We start from the raw sequence: 18,265 nt of genomic DNA, 5'->3' as shown, positions 1-18,265 counted from the left end.
AGAGTGATGTGGAGAATTGTGATTATTTTTTGAGCTTATTTTTAAAGTCTTAGATACATTAAGGGTTAAATTAGGTTATTATATAAATGTGGATGTTGAGAAAATGCTCAAATTCTGTTTTCTTAGCGTTTCTGTTTTATAAGTGTACGTCTTTGCAGTAGATGTGAGGGAAGACAGGCTGTAGGAGAAGAAAAGGATGTGATTAAAAATTCTTGTCATAAGGAGACCTTCAAAAAGGTAACCTGGGTAAAGAGTAGGAGAGATTTATTTGAAGTTTAGAAGGTAGTGAGAAAAGAAGGCTTAGAAAGGATTGAGAGGAAACAAAGAGAGCAGGTAGAGTCTACAGGCCTGGAGAACAAAGGCAGTAAGGGAGTAGAAAGAAATAATAGCAGCATTGAAGTCCAGGGTATACTGCCCTAGAACCGTAAGATGAAGCTAGTATTTGATATGACAGATTGGCTGAATAAGTGAAATTATTTGAAAAAAAGAAATTGTGTATGCCAAAAAAAAAAAAAATGGTACCATTTAGTGTAGACTAAATCAAAGAAAAGCAATGATACCATTTAGTATAGATTAAATCAAAGAAAAAGAACATGGGAGAACTGATGATGGATGCAGTAACCTTTGTATTTAAATATTGGAGAAACTGAGAAATAGTATCAATTACACCAAGGTTGTAAATTGGGAAACAATTCAGAGGAAACTGTTATTTCTCATTTCTTACTACCTTTAAAGTTGATCTTGTTAGTCTTGGATGTATAAAGGAAAGTAGGAATAAAAGTAGAACATATTAGATGAGGGAGTTTCTGTTTCACACATTTTAAATTTCCCTTAGTTAATTTTTTAATTCCTTTTTTAAAGATTGTATTTTTAGTTTTCAGGTAATAGGTATTTTTTTCTTTAATTTATCCCTTCTACTGCTTCCCTACTACCCTCTCCCATCAAGCAGTTTAAAACAAAAAATATCCCAAACAAATCGATTTCCTTAATACATATCTAAATAGTCTAGCAAAATGTTCCCATATTAGCCATCTGAAAATGTCTTTCTACATTTAAAATCTATCACCTTAGTTCATTTAAATGGAAATGACAGTTTTGGAGTAGTTACCAGTTAATTTTCATTAAATAGCAGCAAGAAGAGGAGCTAAATAATGACATTATAGTGGAAAGATTACTCCATTTCTAGAATATAAGCTGGTGAATATTTTAAGATATTATTCAAATTTTACCAAAAATGTAGTTTTCATCAAGATTCTCCAAAAAGTTCTTAAAAGATCTTCTGACAACTTCAGTGTGCTTTGTAAATCACTAAATTTTAAATATAGTTGTTAAAATGTTTTATATAGTAAAGCAACAAAGATAATTTAAGAAATGAAAAAATTTCAGTGCTATTGTGCTTCATGTTTGAGTCACCTACTAAATCTTATTTTAAAAATGTAAATTAATTAAGAGATTTGTCCATTGATGATCATCATTTCGAATTCCTCAGCGTGTCTTATTTTCTTGATACTCTAAGTACTTTGTCATTGTATTGTGCAATTGTTTTGATTTTATTATTTATAATGTTATTTTTATCTCTAGCTTATCTCCCTTACTACATTTTACACTCCCTGAGGATACCATTTTTGTCTTGTTCATATGTGTATCCCTGGCACCAAACTCTGTGTCTTGACTTTAGGAGGTACTTAAAACTTAAATTTGTTGAAGGAAACTGTTTCAGACTGGTATGGAGCAAGAAATACTGAATTTGGAATGAGAATATCTGAGCTTGAGTTTCAAGTTTAGACATTTCCTACTTGTATGACAGTGGACATAATGCCTTGCATGTATATTAATATATCACTGAGTTTTTATAAGGAAAGTTTTTTGGTAGACTTAGAACTTCATTACAATGCAAGAACTTAAAAAATTCCCAATGGTCTTTTAAGGCAAAATGCTTTCCACATTCAGAGAAAGAACTGTGGAATTCATTCACAGAATGTAGCAGAACATTTTCTTTTGTATTACGTTTTGGTTTGTTGATTTTTCCCATTCATTTTAATTCTTCTATGCAGCATGACTATGGTGAAAATGTATGTAATAGGAATGTATGTGTAGAACCTATATAAAATTGTATGCTGTTTCGGGGAGGGAGGGGGGAAAGAGAGGGAAAAAAATCTTTTAAGTTATATGGTAGTGATTGTAGAACACTGAAAATAAAAATAAATAAGGAAAGCTTTCGTAAATCTATAAGCACTATATAAATGTGAACCATATGTTGATCAACAGTCAATCCATAAGCATTTGTTAATCAATTTTTCTCTCTTCATATAGGCACTCATATCAGGCATTTTGCTATCAGGGGATACAACGATGCTAATATGTTATTTTAATTTAGATTATGGATTGGGGGTCTATTTAATTTTTAACACTAATAATTATTGGCACTAAAGTTTGTAAAGGTCTTTATATACAATCTCCTTTGAACAAAAATCTTGTGAGGCAGGTTCAGTGAATGATAATATTCTCATTTTATAAATGAGGAAATTGAGACTCATCTGAAGAGACTTGAATATAGCCATATGGTTGAAAATTTTCAGGAGCCAGATTTGAACTGAGGTCTTCCTGATTCCAGATTCAGCACTGTAGCCACTCTACTATATATTATTGATAAATCTGGACTTAAAGTCTTGAACTTTTAGATCACTTAGGCAGAGTTTTATGAAGCTAATAGTGCACTTGTGGTTCCCAACCCACTTACTTGAATCCCCCTATAGAATAAAGCTATTGAGTATTCAGTAATAAATAAATATTTGTTGGTATATATTTCCAACTAATGATTCTGTTAACCTTTTGAAGGAAAACAGATTATCATTTAAACCAAATGAATTTTTGAACTTTTAAAAATCTTAATTCCTAATTAGAATCGTAATATCATTACATAATGTGGTCTTTGCTTTAATAACTGTATTACACATTTTAGATAATATTTAACTTTTTTCCCAATTACATATAAAAATAATTTTTTATATTCATTTAAAAAATTTCAAGTTTCAAATTCTTTCCCTTATTCCTCCCTCCCTGAAACAACAAGAGATATATATGTGTATATTATGTGCAGTCATGCAAAACTATTTCCATATAGTCATGTTCTGAAAGGAAAAACAAACCAAAAAACCAAAACCTACCCCCCCCCCCCAAATATGATAAAAATAAATTTAAAAATAGTATTCTTCAGTCTGCATTCAGACTCCCATCAGTTTCTTTCTCTGGATGTGGATAGCATTTTTCATCATGAGTCCTTTGGAATTGTCGTATTGTTGAGAATAACTCAGTCGTTCACTTGCTGATCATTGTACAGTATCACTGTCACTATGTGTAACGTTCTCCTGGTTCTGTTCACCTCACTTTGCTGCCAGTTTGTCTAAGTCTTTCCAGGTTGTTGTTTTTTTTTTTAAATCAATCTCCTCATCATTTCTTATAGCACAATAGTATTCCATTACAATCATATACCACAACTTGTACAGCCATTTCCCAACTGATGGGTAACTTTTCAATTCCTAATTCTTTGCAACCACAAAAAGACCTGTTATAAATATTTTTGTACAAATAGGTCCGTCTCTCTTTCATCTCTTTGGGATACTTAGTAGTGGTATTGATAGATCAAAGGGTTTACACAGGTTTTTGTAGCCTTTTGAGTGTAGTTCCAAATTGCTCTCCAGGGTGGCTGGATCAGTTCACAGTTCCACCAGCAGTGCATTAGTGTCCCAGTTTTCCCACATCCTCTCCAACATTTATCATTTTCCTTTGTTGTCATGTTAGCCAATCTGATGGGTGTGATGTGGTACCTCTGAGTTGTTTTAATTTGCAGTTCTCTAATCAGTAATTATTTAGAGCATTTTTTTCATATGACTATAGATAGCTTAGATTTCTTCATCTGAAAACTGTTCATATCATTTGATCATTTATCAGTTGGGGAATGACCTTGTATTCTTATAAATTTGAGTCAATTTTCTATACATTTGAAAAGTGAGGCCTTTATCAGAGACACTTCCTATAAAAATTGCTCCTTGGCTTTCTGCTTTTCTTCTAATTTTAGTTTCATTGGTTTTGTTTATACAAAACCATTTTAATTTAATATATTCAAAATTATACATTTTGCATTTTGTAATGCTCCCTCTCTCTCATTTGCTCATAAATTCTTCCATTCTCCATAGATATGTAAACTATTCCTTGCTCTCCTAGTTTGTTTGTAGTATCACCCTTTATGTCTGATTCATGCACCTGTTTTGACTTTATCTTGGTATACAGTGTAAGATGTTGGTCTATAACTAGTTTTTGCCATACTGTTTTTCAGTTTTCTCAGCAGTTTTTGTCAGATAGTGAATTTTTGTCCCCTTAGGTCTTTGGAATTATCAAACAGTAGACTACTACAGTCATTTACTTTTGTGTATTGTGTACCTAATCTATCCCACTGATCTATCACTCTATTTCTTAGACAGTACCAGATTGTTTTGATGATTACTACTTTCTAATACAAATACAGTTTGAGATCAGATGGCTAGGCCATCTTCCTTTTTTTTTCTCTTGAATTCCCTTGATATTCTTGAAACTTTCGTTCTTCCAGATAAATTTTGTTATTTTTTTATCTAGCTTTATAAAAATAATTTTTGGATAGTTTGATGGGATGGCACTGAAAAAGTAAATTAATTTAGGTAGAATTGTCTTCTTCATTATATTATTTAGGCCTACCCATGAGCAAGTGATATTTTTCCACTTGTTTAGATCTGACTTCATTTATGTGAATAGTGTTTTGTAATTGTGTTTATATAGTTCCTGGGTTTGTCTTGGCAGGTAGACTCACAAGTATTTTATATTGTCCAGTTATTTTAAATGGAATTGGTCCTGGAGTTTGTTGGTAATCGAGAGAGATGATGGTGATTTATGTGGGTTTATTTTATATTCTGCAAGTTGGCTAAAATTGTTAATTATTTCACCTAGTTTTTTAGTTGATTGTCTAGGATTCTCTAAGTATACCATCATGTCATTTGCAAAGAGTGATAGTTTTGTTTCCTCATTACCTATTCTAATTCTCTCCATTTCTTTTTTTCCTCTTATTGCTATGTCTAACATTTCTAGTTTAATATTGAATTATAGTGGGGATCATAGGCATCCTTGTTTTATCCCTGATCTTATTGGGAAAGCTTCCAGCTTATTCCCAGAATTACTTTTTTTTTTTTTTTAAGGCTAATGGCCATGACAAGCTTTTCATTACATTTCATGGTCCTCTGATTTTGATTGCTTAGAAGGTGTGAAATTTTACACATCTGTTGAAAGTTTGGGAGTCTCATTTTGCAGCTTCATCCCTAATACTCCGTTATTGGGCCACAGTATTCACTGTATGGCAAATATCATTACCTCTGTGGTGAAACTTATTGAAGATAGCAAAGGTTCTTTCTTTTATTTTTATTTTCTTTGGTGCATTTCTCTTTTTCTTGAGTTACTTCTTTAGCTCTCTCTTCCTGCTCTCTTTTTAGAGTTAAATAATTTTCTGACAAAAATTGCTTAAGATGATCTTATTTGTATTGAACAGCTTTGCCTTTATGGGGTTCTGGTTTTTTGAGGGAGCAAAGGTGAATTGGAGGCAGTGCTATGACTACTAAATGAACAACAGAAAATCAAGCAGTGCCAAGGTGAAGTAACACTAATTTAGTCAGGCACTTTACTTCCTATATTCCTAAATGCTTATTTCAGAAATCTATAATTATTACTTTCCTTAGAAATATGTTATAAAATGTTTATCTAAGGGAATACAATGTGAGTTGAAGGCAGTTATAGATAAATATAATAAAAGTACATTGTCAAGATGACAGGTGATTGATCTAACAGAGAAGACTTGAGTCTTCTACATTCTGATGTATTCTTGGCCTCTCCCAACATTCCCCAAGAGTATTTGAATTCCAAAATGATCTTCTCACTTTCGGCTTTTGCTTCATTACTTTCTGGTAATAAAGAGAGATGTGGAACCTTAAACCTTTTATTTTCACCTTTCCCCACTTTCCTGTCCTAAGTAGCCACCCAGGGCAGGACTTCTTTCTCTTATTTTTCAGAGACTGTTTATTTCCTCAGAAGGGAAAGGAGTTGAAAAATTTGTCCTCTGACAGGTGGTGGGGGTGGGGTGAAGTGTTAAATAATTCTCACAGAATGCCTACGCTTTATTTTCTTCTTTCCTCCTTTTACTTTGACTTCAGGTGCCAACTCTGTGCCTGACTTCAGAAGAAAGTTGTGTGGAAGAAAGGGTAGGAGAAAGATGATCTCAGTTAGAAAGAGAATTAATTAGCTGATTTGGAGAGCTTTGGAATAGTGAAGAACACCAGAGATTGAATTTGTGAATAAGAAATTGGGGAAGATTTGAAGCTAAAACAATTGAGTAGAAGAAAGGACTGAGTCTGAAAGAGGATTGGGTGGAAGATTCAGCTTCACAAGTACAAGAACTGGTTGAATGGCCAGGCTCAAAAGCAGATTTGTTATATGTTCATTGTCAGTCTGGTAGAAGGTTTGCCAGTATAGTAGTAGCCCATGAATTTGCCTGTTCCTGTACTGTTCAACATTTTTGTCAGTGACTTTGGATAAAAGCATAGATGTGATCACATTTACAGATAACAAAACTTCAAGAGATAACTTATATACTGTTAACATCCCCCCTAAAATACAGACTAGATTAGGGGTTCTTAACTTGGATCTGTGAACTTTTTAATATATTTTCATAACTATATTTCAATATAATTGCTTTTCTTTATAATCCTCTGCATTTTATGTACTTGAAAACATTTTGAGGAGTCCATAGGTTCCAAGAGGCTGCCAGAGGTATCCATGACATGAAAAAGATTAAGAATCTCTGGGCGAGAGCATTGCACTTCACATAATAAAATGAAATATAGTAGAAATGATGGTATTTTTTTGTACATAGTTACCAAAAATAAATTTCACAAGTATTAGGCTAGATAGCAGTTCTGAAAGATCTGGAGTATTTACTGGGAATTGCAAGCATGATATGGAAGCCAAAAAAAGCTAATACTATACTGGGCCTTATTAAGAAAGGTGTCTCTTCTGCCTCTGTCAGGCCACCAGTGGAGAATTATGTTGAGTTTGGGACACCACAGTTTAAGAAAGGTTTTGATAAACTGGAGAGGAACTGGTTGTGTATAACCTGGAAAAGAAAGAACTCTGGGGTAACATAATACCTTTGTTCAAGTATTTGAAGGGTTGTCATGTGGAGTAGGGATCAGGCTTCTTTGTTTTGGCTCTAAGGACAGAACCAGAAGCAATGAATAGAAGTTGCAAAGAGGCAAACTTAGACTTGATGGCAGTAATAACATACAAACAAACATAAAAAACCCCCTTCCTAATAATTAGACCTTTCTGTGGAATGAGTTGCCTTGAGAAGTGATAGTGGGTTCTTCCTCTTTGAAGGTCTTCAACCCAAGGTAAGATGATCACTTGTTCGGTATGTTTTAATGGGAATTTGTTTCATATTTGTCTTGGACTAGAGGTTTGAAGTCCCTTCCAACTCTCAAATTCTATGATTTTGTGACTTAATCCAAAGAAGTAGGAAGAGCTTTATGAGAGAAGAGGGAATTTGGGGGGGGGTGTGGTCGTCAATGTGCTAAGTAGTGATAGAGGTGTAGTCTAAGTGTTGGTGGGGTGCTAATGTGAGGAGAGTAACAACTCAGGAGTCGTAATTACCCAAAAGTGTTTTGCTAGCAGTTCTGGGTGGCAGTGCTAATAGAAGGAAATATGAAGACTGAGGATTATCCCCAATTAAGTATGGATATCAGAGTTTGCAGTGACTTGCATTAAGCTTGCAGTATTTATATTTAGATTCACAAGACTGCTTTTTATGCTCAGCATGGACAGATTTCCTTCCTATAAGAAAAAGTGAAGGGGATCAGGATACACATTTCCACACATGTTGTTTGTTACCAGAAACAATGAAATGTTCTATTTAAAATAAACTTAAGGATGTGAAAACCTAGGGAAAAAAAGATCCTTAGGACCCAAGGTGTGTGTGTGTGTGTGTGTGTGTGTGTGTGTGTGTGTGTGTGTGTGTGTGTGTGTGTGTGTGTGTCTCTCTGTCTGTATGTCTGTCTGTGTTATGAGGTTGGAGGGTGGAAGAATGTCATGCAGAAAGAAAGACTAACCATTGAACACTTGGGTGCTAGGTGCTTAAAAAAAAACAACTAATTTGAGGCGAGTGAATCAGATACTTTGAGTAGGGAACATCTGTTTGTCATCTAAGGACAAAGTAAATTCAAGAGTGCTATTAAATGATAGATCATCCAGTAAAGATCAAAGAATAAAAAGTTTATGGACATCTCTGACTACCTGATGAAAGATACTGGTGTAGATATATGTTAACAATGGGAGAAGTAAGTATTCCTCTTTAAGACATCAGTTAGTGAACATTTCACTGCCAGTACAAAGAAAGGCTACACACAGTAACTTGCTCTCAAGGGACTCAGAGTCTAATGAAGGACACCACTTAAGACTTACTGAAGGTGTTAAGATTTTAGGTAGGACTTGAAGCTGGTAGTGAAGAGGAGGGGGAAGAGTATTCCAGGTAAATAGGACATCCAGTACAACCTGGGCTTGGTAGATGGAGTGTGATCTTGTTGAAGTGTCAGTGGATCACAGAGTGGGGAGATCAGGGTTGGGGTGGGAGGGAGGTTAGGAAGACGGTAGGCACATATACTTTGGCCAGAATGAACATTAGGAAGCCTTGTTAAAGATCCTGAAGTTTTGAACAAAAACACTTGAAGGCCCTAGAGGAGTGGCTAGTGTTTTCTTCAGAGCTGTTAATTGAAGGTGATGGATTTGGAAATAAAAAGCATATTTAGAAAATGAACAGCCAATTTGTTTAGAAGATGTTTGAGAATAGAAATTGAATTTCTGGATAATCGTTATTTTAAGCCATATAAATGGCAGGTTTCCTAACGCAAGGGTGGAGTGCACCTAACAAGGACTGGTAAATATGTACTTGAATGATATCTTTCAAACCACTTAAAAAAGGTTTTTTAATGTTATTGTTTTGTTTTTACTTCTGTCATCTCCACTCATTTCAAAATGGGTCTTGCAAATCAAATCAGATAGCATTTAAACTGAAAAAGGAAGAAGAAAGCTGTCTTATGTTTATCTACCAAACTATATAAAAAAGTAGCTGCAATGTAGAAAGAAGAGTAGCATTTGACACATTCAGGAGTTAACAGAAAAACATCTAAGAAAGAAAGAAGCCAGCTATGTAAATGCTAGTTATTAAGACAGCCAAAAACTAGTGTATTCTTGTGTTACATTAAGAGAGTTAGATTCCAAAAATAAGGCAGTAGTCTTGCTGTATTCTGTTCTGATCACACTAAATCTGGAAAATTTTGTTGAATCCTGGATGCTTTATTTTGTTTTATTTTCAGTCTATTTTTTTAATTTCTTTTTTAAATTACTAAAATTTAAATATATAAGAAAAAAAGGAACGTAGTATAAACTTAAATATTGAAACTTAAGTAAAAAATAAGAAAAGAAAAAAGCATGTTGTGCACAGCAGAGCATGAGAAGATTCAAAATACATAGCCATAAATTTCCATTTCAAAAAAGCCTGTGTCATAAATACTACACATTGTGTTGAGAGCTGTCCATCTTTTCTTTGTTTCCTTGTAAGTTTTCTTTTGTTCTCTGCTGTACACTTTTACTGTTTTTTCTCCAAAGACTACAATTAAGCACAGATATGTGTGTATACACACACACACGTATACATATACACATACATACATACATACATAACACACACATACTCTCCTAACAAATTCTGCTTCGGATCTTTGTTTTTATATTTGTGCGTATGCCTTATTTCCTATCCCTCCTAACTTTCTTACTTCCAACCTCTACCTTGTCCTCCTATTACCCTCCCCCACCATGGATCCCTTCCTTATCTTCCCATTCTCTTAAATCTGAACACCTTCTATATCTCCCTTTGACCTATTCCCTCCCCCCTCCCTATCACCTTGGCATTATATTTCTTTCTGAATTTAGAAGACTTTTATGCTTTTCTAGACATATATGTATTATTCCCTCTTGAACCCATTTCTGATAAAAGCAGATTTCCAGAACTAACAGCACTCCTCCCCCATCTAGTTCCTCTGTGTCAGTTCTTCCTCTCATATCTTACGTGTATAAGATAATTACTCTTTTTGACTGTTTGACTGCTTTACTTTCTAAAGTCATATCATATTCAGCTTTACTCCAGTCTTTCTTTCAGACTATCCAATGACTAATAACAATCTTAGATGTATATTTTACATACATAAAAGGTAAATAGTCTGTCCTTATTGAGTCCCTTGTAAATTAGTCTTTGGTATGTACCATATACTTCTCTTGGCTCTTGTATGTCAAATCTTCTGTTATATTTAGGTTTTGTTTTGTTTTAAACAAAGTCCTGAAAGTCTGTCTTTTTTTTTTTTTAAATTCAGGATTATGCTTAGACTGGACATGTATCTTCAGCTACAACCCCACTTCTTTTGCTCTTCAATAGGTAGTGTTCCAAGACCTGTCATCTTTTAGGGTCGCTGCTGCTAAGTCTTATGTGATTCTAATTGTGGCACCACTGTATTTGATTTGTTTTTTTCTTGTTGCTCATAATTTATTCTTGAGCTGGGTTAAGAATTTAAGTATAATATTCCTGTGGGTTTTCCTCATAGGATCTCTTTCAGGTGGTGATTGGTGGATTTTTTTTCCTCTTTCTAGTTTCCCCTCTTGGTCTAATGCTTCAGGACAGTTTTCTTTAATTATTTCTTATATTATTGAATGAAGATTCTTTTTATTTTTTATCACACCTTTTGGGTAGTCTGATTATTCTTATGTTTTCTCTTCTTGATCTGTTCTTCAGATTAGTTTTTCTTATGAAATGTTTCACATTTTGTTCTATTTTTTTCATTCTTCATATTTTGTTTTATTATTTCTACTGGCTTTCCTTTGCCCAATTCTGATTTTCAAGGAGTCATTTTCTTCCTTAAAATTCTGGATCATCCTTTTCTAATTGGTTGACTTTCTTTCCATAATATTATTTTTCCTGGATTTTTTTTTTTTTAAGTTTTCTTCCTCAGCCTCTCTCATTTGATTTTTAAAGTCTTTTTAAAGTTCTTTGAATTCTTTCTGGGCAGGTGACCATTTGACATTACCCTTTGGGGAAGAAGAGGAATTCTTTCCCTCAGTAACGACAAACCCCAGTCTTCTCTATTCCCATAGTAACTCTTTGTGGTTGGATTCTTTCTCCTTTGCCTTTGCATTTTAAAAAAAATTTTTTTCTAATGGCTTAGTTTTTGTGATCACCTCTAGTCCTGGCGTAGAGGGGTGGTGCCTCTGGCCTCAGATCCTCCTTCAGTTCTTCCCTATGGCCTGGAACCTAAACTGAAACCTCCAGCCTCTTGTGATTACCTACAGCCCGTGGCATCTGTGCCCCCATTGCTTCTGCATTCACCCCAGCATGGACTGGTTCTTCTCTCCTCCCCCAGGCACAGCTGTGTCTGGTATTCTTTGTCAACAGAGGTTCCCTCTATCTCCAACATTATGGGGAGGGTGGTGGTAGTGGTAAAAGTTGCTGGGACTGAGGCACCCTCCCAATTTAACTAACTCCAGGGTTTTTCACTTGTTGTTTAAAGGTATCTAGCTTGGAGGTGTTTACTCTACACAGAGATCAAACCTCATCCTGGGTTTTTTCTTAAGATCTTCTCTGGTTGTCCCAGTAAGATCCCTGCTCTATCCCTACTTTAGCACTTTATATTTGCCCTAAGGCACTATTACATCTCTTTTGTGGAGGAAAATCTTGTGAACTTGAAATTTTCTAACCTACTCTGCCCATCTTCTCAGAATCCTCTCCTGTGTGCTATATTTTATAAGGAAGAATCTAAAATGGAGGGTCATTCAGGGGTGGTGAATGACTAAATTTACGGCATATGAAAATTGGTTGAAGGAGTTGCTGTTGCTTAGCTTCAAGAAGAGGAACTAAGGGAAGAACATTCTAGCTGTCAGTCCTTGAATGGTTATCATGCGGAGGAAGGATTAGAGTTGGCTCTATTTGATCTGAGAAGGCAGAACTAGCAGTCAGTGGAAGTTTGCAAAGGGTTGGATTTAGGCCTGGAGTAAGGAAAAACTTACGTAGAATTAGAGCTGTCCAAAAAACTTGCTGTCTTGAGAAGTAACTGTAAGTAATTGGTTCTTCGTTGGAGGTCTCCAAGCAAAGGCTGGATCACCAGTATATATTGTAGAAAGGATAATCCTGTGATTATATGATGTGGTTCTCTGATTTTTCTTACATAAGTACATTCTGAGTTACAAATGGGGCCTAGCAGCCTCCATCTCTTTGATTTTGGACAGAGGATACTCTTTAACTTGCTAATCTGACCTCAGTGCATTTTTCTGTCCCAGTTTAATTTCTGCCTCTTTCCTCTCCCAGGAAAATGGGGATAGTACCCCTTTTCTTCCATAAGAGAATCCATCCCTTAATCTGTCTTGGCTATGCCAAACCTTTTCTTGTTATTAAATTAGAAGATATGAGTAAAGTGAGGAACTGAACAGTATAGTAGTCTCATCCTGAGCTATACAAAGGAATAGATACTAGAAAATGGGGGGGGGGGGGGTGGAGAGGAGGCAAAGATGCCTTGATTATTGTCTTCTGTGAGAATTGAAGTAATTTAAAATTGCCACAATTGAGAGAACAAAGCAGTTCAGAAGCCATCCTAGCTTAACATGTGCTTAAAAGTCCTTACCAGACAGAGGAAGTCAGTAGCACAGGGTCACACTAGTTTGGGATACAAATTCATGTGTTAAATACCAGAAGGGAAGTTTATAAACAGTAGTGCCTAATGAAACAATGGAAACAGTGGAAGAAAATTTGCAAATTTGCCATAGTCCAAATAAGTAAAATTAACACAACATTTATGAATGAAACTTATCAAAATTGATTACAGATGTATAGAGATAATATGAATGTATTTATAATTGTTTCTAGAATCCTTTAAAAAACTTTATTTTTTTATGTTCATTTTAAAAAAATTTGAGTTTCAAGTGCTCTCCTTTCCAGCCCCTTCCCCACCCATTAAGAAGGCAAGCAGCATTATCAATTATACATGTCAAGGCAGGCAAAGTACATTTCCATATTAGCTATGTTGCAAAAAGGAGGAGGCAACAAATAAAGGAAATGAAGAAAAGTATATTTCAATCTGTACTCAGAGTTTGTAAGTTCTCTTTCTGGAGGTAGGTAGCAATTTTCATCATGGGGTCTTTGAAATTGTCTTGGATCCTTGTATTGTAAATTACTTATTTTTTATAAGCTCCAGAGGAACATTTATGCTGTAGCATCTTAGTGCCCTTTATTTCAGTCACACACACACACATATATATATATACACACACACATATACAAAAAAAGATAGAAATGGCGCTTTGGAAAAAGATAATAAAAATAACATTGCTTTAAGATTTGGAAATTGTTTTACATATGTTGTCTTATTTTATCTCATTATAAGCCTGGGAAATAAGGTGATTCTCAGAAAAAGTGTCTAGATTAGACAAAGTATGTTCTAAAGTGTTGTAATCTCTTAAAAACATAGGATAGCTTTACATAATTTCTCATGGGGAAGGAAAAATAGAAATAGGAAAAAATAGCAATATTACTAACTAAAAAGATTTAGAGGTCAATACTAACTATTGATTTGGGCCAACTTTCTCAGAATTTGTGGGAAGATGACATTTTAATGGTTTCCTTGATAAAAGTGATAAGGGAATGCTTTCTGATTGTTCAGTTATTTCAGTTGTGTCCAACTCTTTGTGACTCCATTTGGGGTTTTCTTGGCAAAGCTACTGGAGTGGTTTGCCATTTCCTTCTCCAGATCATTTTACAGATGAAAAAACTGAGGCAGACAAGGTTAAGTGACTTGCCCATGGTCACACAGCTATCAGTGTCTGGGGTCAGATTTGAACTCAGGAGGATGAGTTTTCCTGACCCCAGGCCCTGTATGCTATCCACTGTGCCACCTAGCTGCCCCACATGTTTTCTTGTACAGGTACTTGGTAGTACCAAAATTCTTAGCATAAGGATAAAATAAGCTCAAATTGTATTGAAGATCATGCTGTAATGCATTATCACTGTACTCAAAAGTGTCATAAGGCCTTTGGGGAATAAACTATTTTTATTTTTGTATTTGGTAAAGATTTAAGGCTTTGTATGATTTGGTTGCAAAATAAGGTTAATTTTCACTACCATAGGAGAGGTTTGGGGAAAATTTTTTTTTACCATTTATCAAGATACAGTTAAATGTATTTTGCAGCATTATATATTTCCTATTTTTTCAAACTGCTTATGTAGTATTGGAATTAGTTCTTTAAATGTTTGGTAGGATTCACTTAAAAATGTATATAGTCCTGGGTTTGTAGGATTCACTCAAAAATGTATATAGTCCTGGGTTTATTTTTCTTTGGGAGTTGGTATATGGCTTCAGTTTCTTTTTCTAAGATAAGTGTTATTTAAGTACTCTTATTTCTTGTTCTGTTAATCTGTGCATAATCCTGAAATCACTTTGTCTCAGAAATTTCTACTTAAAATTGCAGGTACCTGCCCTTTCCCAACATTTAACTTCCTGTAATTTTCTTCTGTAATAAAGGAAGGCATCAGCATCTCCTTTTTTTCCCTTTGGGAATTTATTATTAGTTATATTCAGCTCTTTTCTACTTTTCTTTCTTTTTCCTTGCAGGTAAATATACTATTTTAACAAAATTATTTCCTAATTCTTATTATGGCCTACTTTTTCTAAGTAGCACTTGTTCTAACAAAAATTCTTACCATCAGAAAAGAATTTATGGAATTTCATATACTTGACCACTAATTTTTTAAGTCTTACCTTTTCCACAGCATTTTTATTATTTTTCTCTATACTCAATATTTAACTTCTAGTTCTTCTTTAAAATTAATTTTTAAAAAAATTCTGAACTTAAATGCCACTCCTCAAAAGAGCTTTTCCATATATGCAACATACCAAAAATGTTTATAAAACTATAACTCTCCATCTAGTATACTATAATTCATTTTTATACCATTTTTACCCCCTCTTTAATTTGCTGGCCCTTTTTTTACCATGTGAATTGTGAGATAGAGGTGTGCTTATTTCTTCAGAATTAATCATCTTTTAAAAGTAATGTAGTATGATTATGTATGTACTAACATACTATGACAGATATTTTCCTAAATTTGATTTTTTTTGTAGTCTATTTTAATTAGAAGCTCTTATGGATAGTAGAAAAAGTATTATTGGTTTTCCTGTATGTATACTATATGTGAGGGAAGGAGTATGACTCTGTAATATAACATTTTATCTTTATTGTGGTTTTCTTAAAAATAACTATAATGCATTGGAATGAACACCAAATTTGGAGTCAGAAGACTTGAATCCTTGCTCTGCCATTTACTAGCTATGTGATTTGGGCTCTTTAAGACCCAGCATATAGACAGTTCCTAAATAAAATATCTAGCCAAGTTCTCTCTGCTGAATTATGTTCTTATATTTCAGCATGTTCAGAATGGAACTTAATTATGTTTTCTTTTGAACTCATCCTGCCTTCAAACATCCCCTGTTTTCTTGAAAGCACCACCATTCTTCCAGTTGTGCTTTCAACTTTGACTTGTTATTTATTGTCTCACCTTCTCCACTTTTAGATTTAATTAGTTGGTTTGTCTTCTCAGCGCATCTCAATTTCTTTTGCATCTGTCCCTTTTCCTTTACTCATGTAATATCTACCCTGCCTGCTTTAGGCATCCTCATCTCTTCAATGCTTTCCAATTCATTCTCCATATAATTGCCAAATTAATATTCCTAAAGCACTAATCCAACTTTGTCTCTCTCTTCTCCCTTTATCTACTCTACTTGCATGAATACACAATCTCAAACATCTTCATTGGCCTCCTTTACTTCTAGGATAAATACAAACTGCTTAGCCTGGCTTTTGAAGCCTCCCTGCAGTCTAGGGGCAGCTAGCTAGGTGGCACAGTGGACAGAGTGTCTGGTCTGGAGTTAGGAATACTTATCTTCCTGAGTTCAGATCTGGCCTCAGGCATTTACAGGGCTCTGTGATCCTGGCAAATCTTTTAACTCTGTTTGCTTCAGTTCCCTCATCTGTAAAATGAACTGGAAAAGGAGATGGCGAACCACTCTTTGCCAAGAAAACCCCAGTTAGGGTCATGAAGACTCAGACATGACTGAAATAACTAGGCAGCAACTACAGTCTAGTTCCTCTGTACATTTCTAGTCACTTTAGTTTTAAAGATCTTTCCTTTGCTCTGTTCTATTTAAATTGGCCTGTTAGCTGCCCCTAATTCATGACTGATATTCTTCCTCTGATCTCCATGTCTTCTTACTATTGATTTCGTGTCTGTGATACACTGTTTGCTCACCTACTTTTTGAATCCCTAGGCTTTCTTCAAAGCAGAGCTCAGGTTGTTCCATGAAGCCCTTTCTGAGCCCTTGTATTTACTTATGCATGTATAGGATGTTCCTGGTAGAATGTGAGCTCCTTGGGGTCAAAGATGCTTTGATTTTTTTTCTTTGTATCCCCAATATCTAGCCTTGCACTTTGCTCATAATAGCTGCTTAATAAATGTTTGTGGAATTAAATCTTTAAACTGGGAATAATATGCTGTATCCTATTTCATACTATTGTTTTGAGAATCTGAACTTTGTTTAATGCCTAGAATGGTCCTTGGTATATGGTAGGAACTAGTACATTTTTACTGATGGCTACTATATATAGCTAACATATACAGATAGCCAAGACCCCAAAATTATTGATTTTATATGACAGTATGAGTTGATTTTAAAAGTACTTTTAAATGCTGAGTTTTTAAAAATTACATAGGAGTAACAAAGTACGCAGTAGTGACCATATTAAGGAATCTAATTATTCCTCAGTAGCTTCTTGTTGTATATCTGTATTTAAGATCTATTTGGTGTTGCCATTTATTAAAAAATTAAGTTGAAACATATCTTTAATAGCTTTTGACTTTGGTAAACAGCAGTTTTTCTGTTTGTCTTTTTGTTTTTACCTCCAACAGGGGATCCTTAGTAGAGTTACAGAATCTGTTAAGAACATCGTCCCAGCATGGTTACAGAAGTATTTCATCAAGAATGAAACTGCTTATGTACATTCAGATGACAACAGGGAATCAAGACATTGGCAAGAGAATACACAAAATGATCATCTTTTATATACAGATGAGGAAAACCCAATTATTAATGATGGGAGGATCACTCCTGACCAAACAGTCAGTAATGCAGAGGGTAAGTGGAAGCATGAATTATTAATTAGTGCTATAATTCTACTTGTTTTTATTTTAAAATTCTTTATTTAACCTAATTATTGTTAACATCTAACTAAGTAATTATTAAATGATTGAATTGTTTCATGGAAAATGTCATATTTCTTCCTTGGTGAAATGGTATTTACTTTTTTTTAAATCATTTTTTAATTTTTTTCTCTTGATTTTTATGGTCACAATTAGAGGACTAATGAAATACGTGTTTTTGGAATCCTGGCTTGAAAGCTATATAAATGTAGTCAACTGGCTATAATAATTAGCATTATTATTTCTTTGTTTTGGGTGTTAGTGGTGTGAATTCCTCTAGAAGTTTGAAAAAGGCTAGAGTGAATAGAACTAATTTTCTTGTAAAAGAAGAAATGTTAAATCTAACTTTTTCATAAGTAACATTAATTCGCTTCACATTTTTTTGAATATGCTTTTATTTATCCTTACTGGAAGTAGCAGAATAAATTTTATGTACTATATTTGTTGAAAGATGCTTTCATGCCATGAATAGAACATGAATAGAACCTGCTAGAATAGAACAGTTTACCGTAAAAGTTTGCAATCTAACTTTACCTGAGCTTAACTAAAAAACAACTATGATAATCAAGGAGAATACATACCATAAAAACAAAAGCTCCCATAGGTTTATTTATTATCTCTACTCAGATAAATCCTAAACCTACATATCCCATCACAGTATCTTTGCAGGTTCCAGTCCTACATCATGAACTGCTTTTTTGGATATCTCCTTCTTGGATGTCCGTTGACATTCCAAACTTACCATGTCTTAAAACAGAGCTTTTTATCTTCTTCAAATTCACCATTCTTCTTAAACTTCTCTTATTTCTATTGAGGAGATCACCAGCTTTCTAGTGACCTCAGTTTGAA

The 18,265-nt window shown here is 34.3% G+C and overlaps 1 protein-coding gene across 1 annotated transcript in view; it reads left to right on the top strand.

The window, feature by feature from the left end:
- The window catches only part of NUP153 (nucleoporin 153), a 93,580-nt gene that overhangs the window by 7,403 nt on the left and 67,912 nt on the right, over positions 1 to 18,265 (top strand). Inside the window, exon 2 of the mRNA XM_072603924.1 lies at positions 17,126 to 17,351. Coding sequence (XP_072460025.1) covers positions 17,126 to 17,351 — 226 coding nt within the window. The remainder of the gene's footprint in view (positions 1 to 17,125; positions 17,352 to 18,265) is intronic.

The sequence above is a fragment of the Notamacropus eugenii genome, chromosome 4, assembly GCF_028372415.1.
Source record: "Notamacropus eugenii isolate mMacEug1 chromosome 4, mMacEug1.pri_v2, whole genome shotgun sequence".
NCBI classification, from domain to species: Eukaryota; Metazoa; Chordata; class Mammalia; order Diprotodontia; family Macropodidae; genus Notamacropus; species Notamacropus eugenii.
Note: the sequence above shows the minus strand (reverse complement) of the source record. Positions and strands in the feature narration are given on the sequence as shown.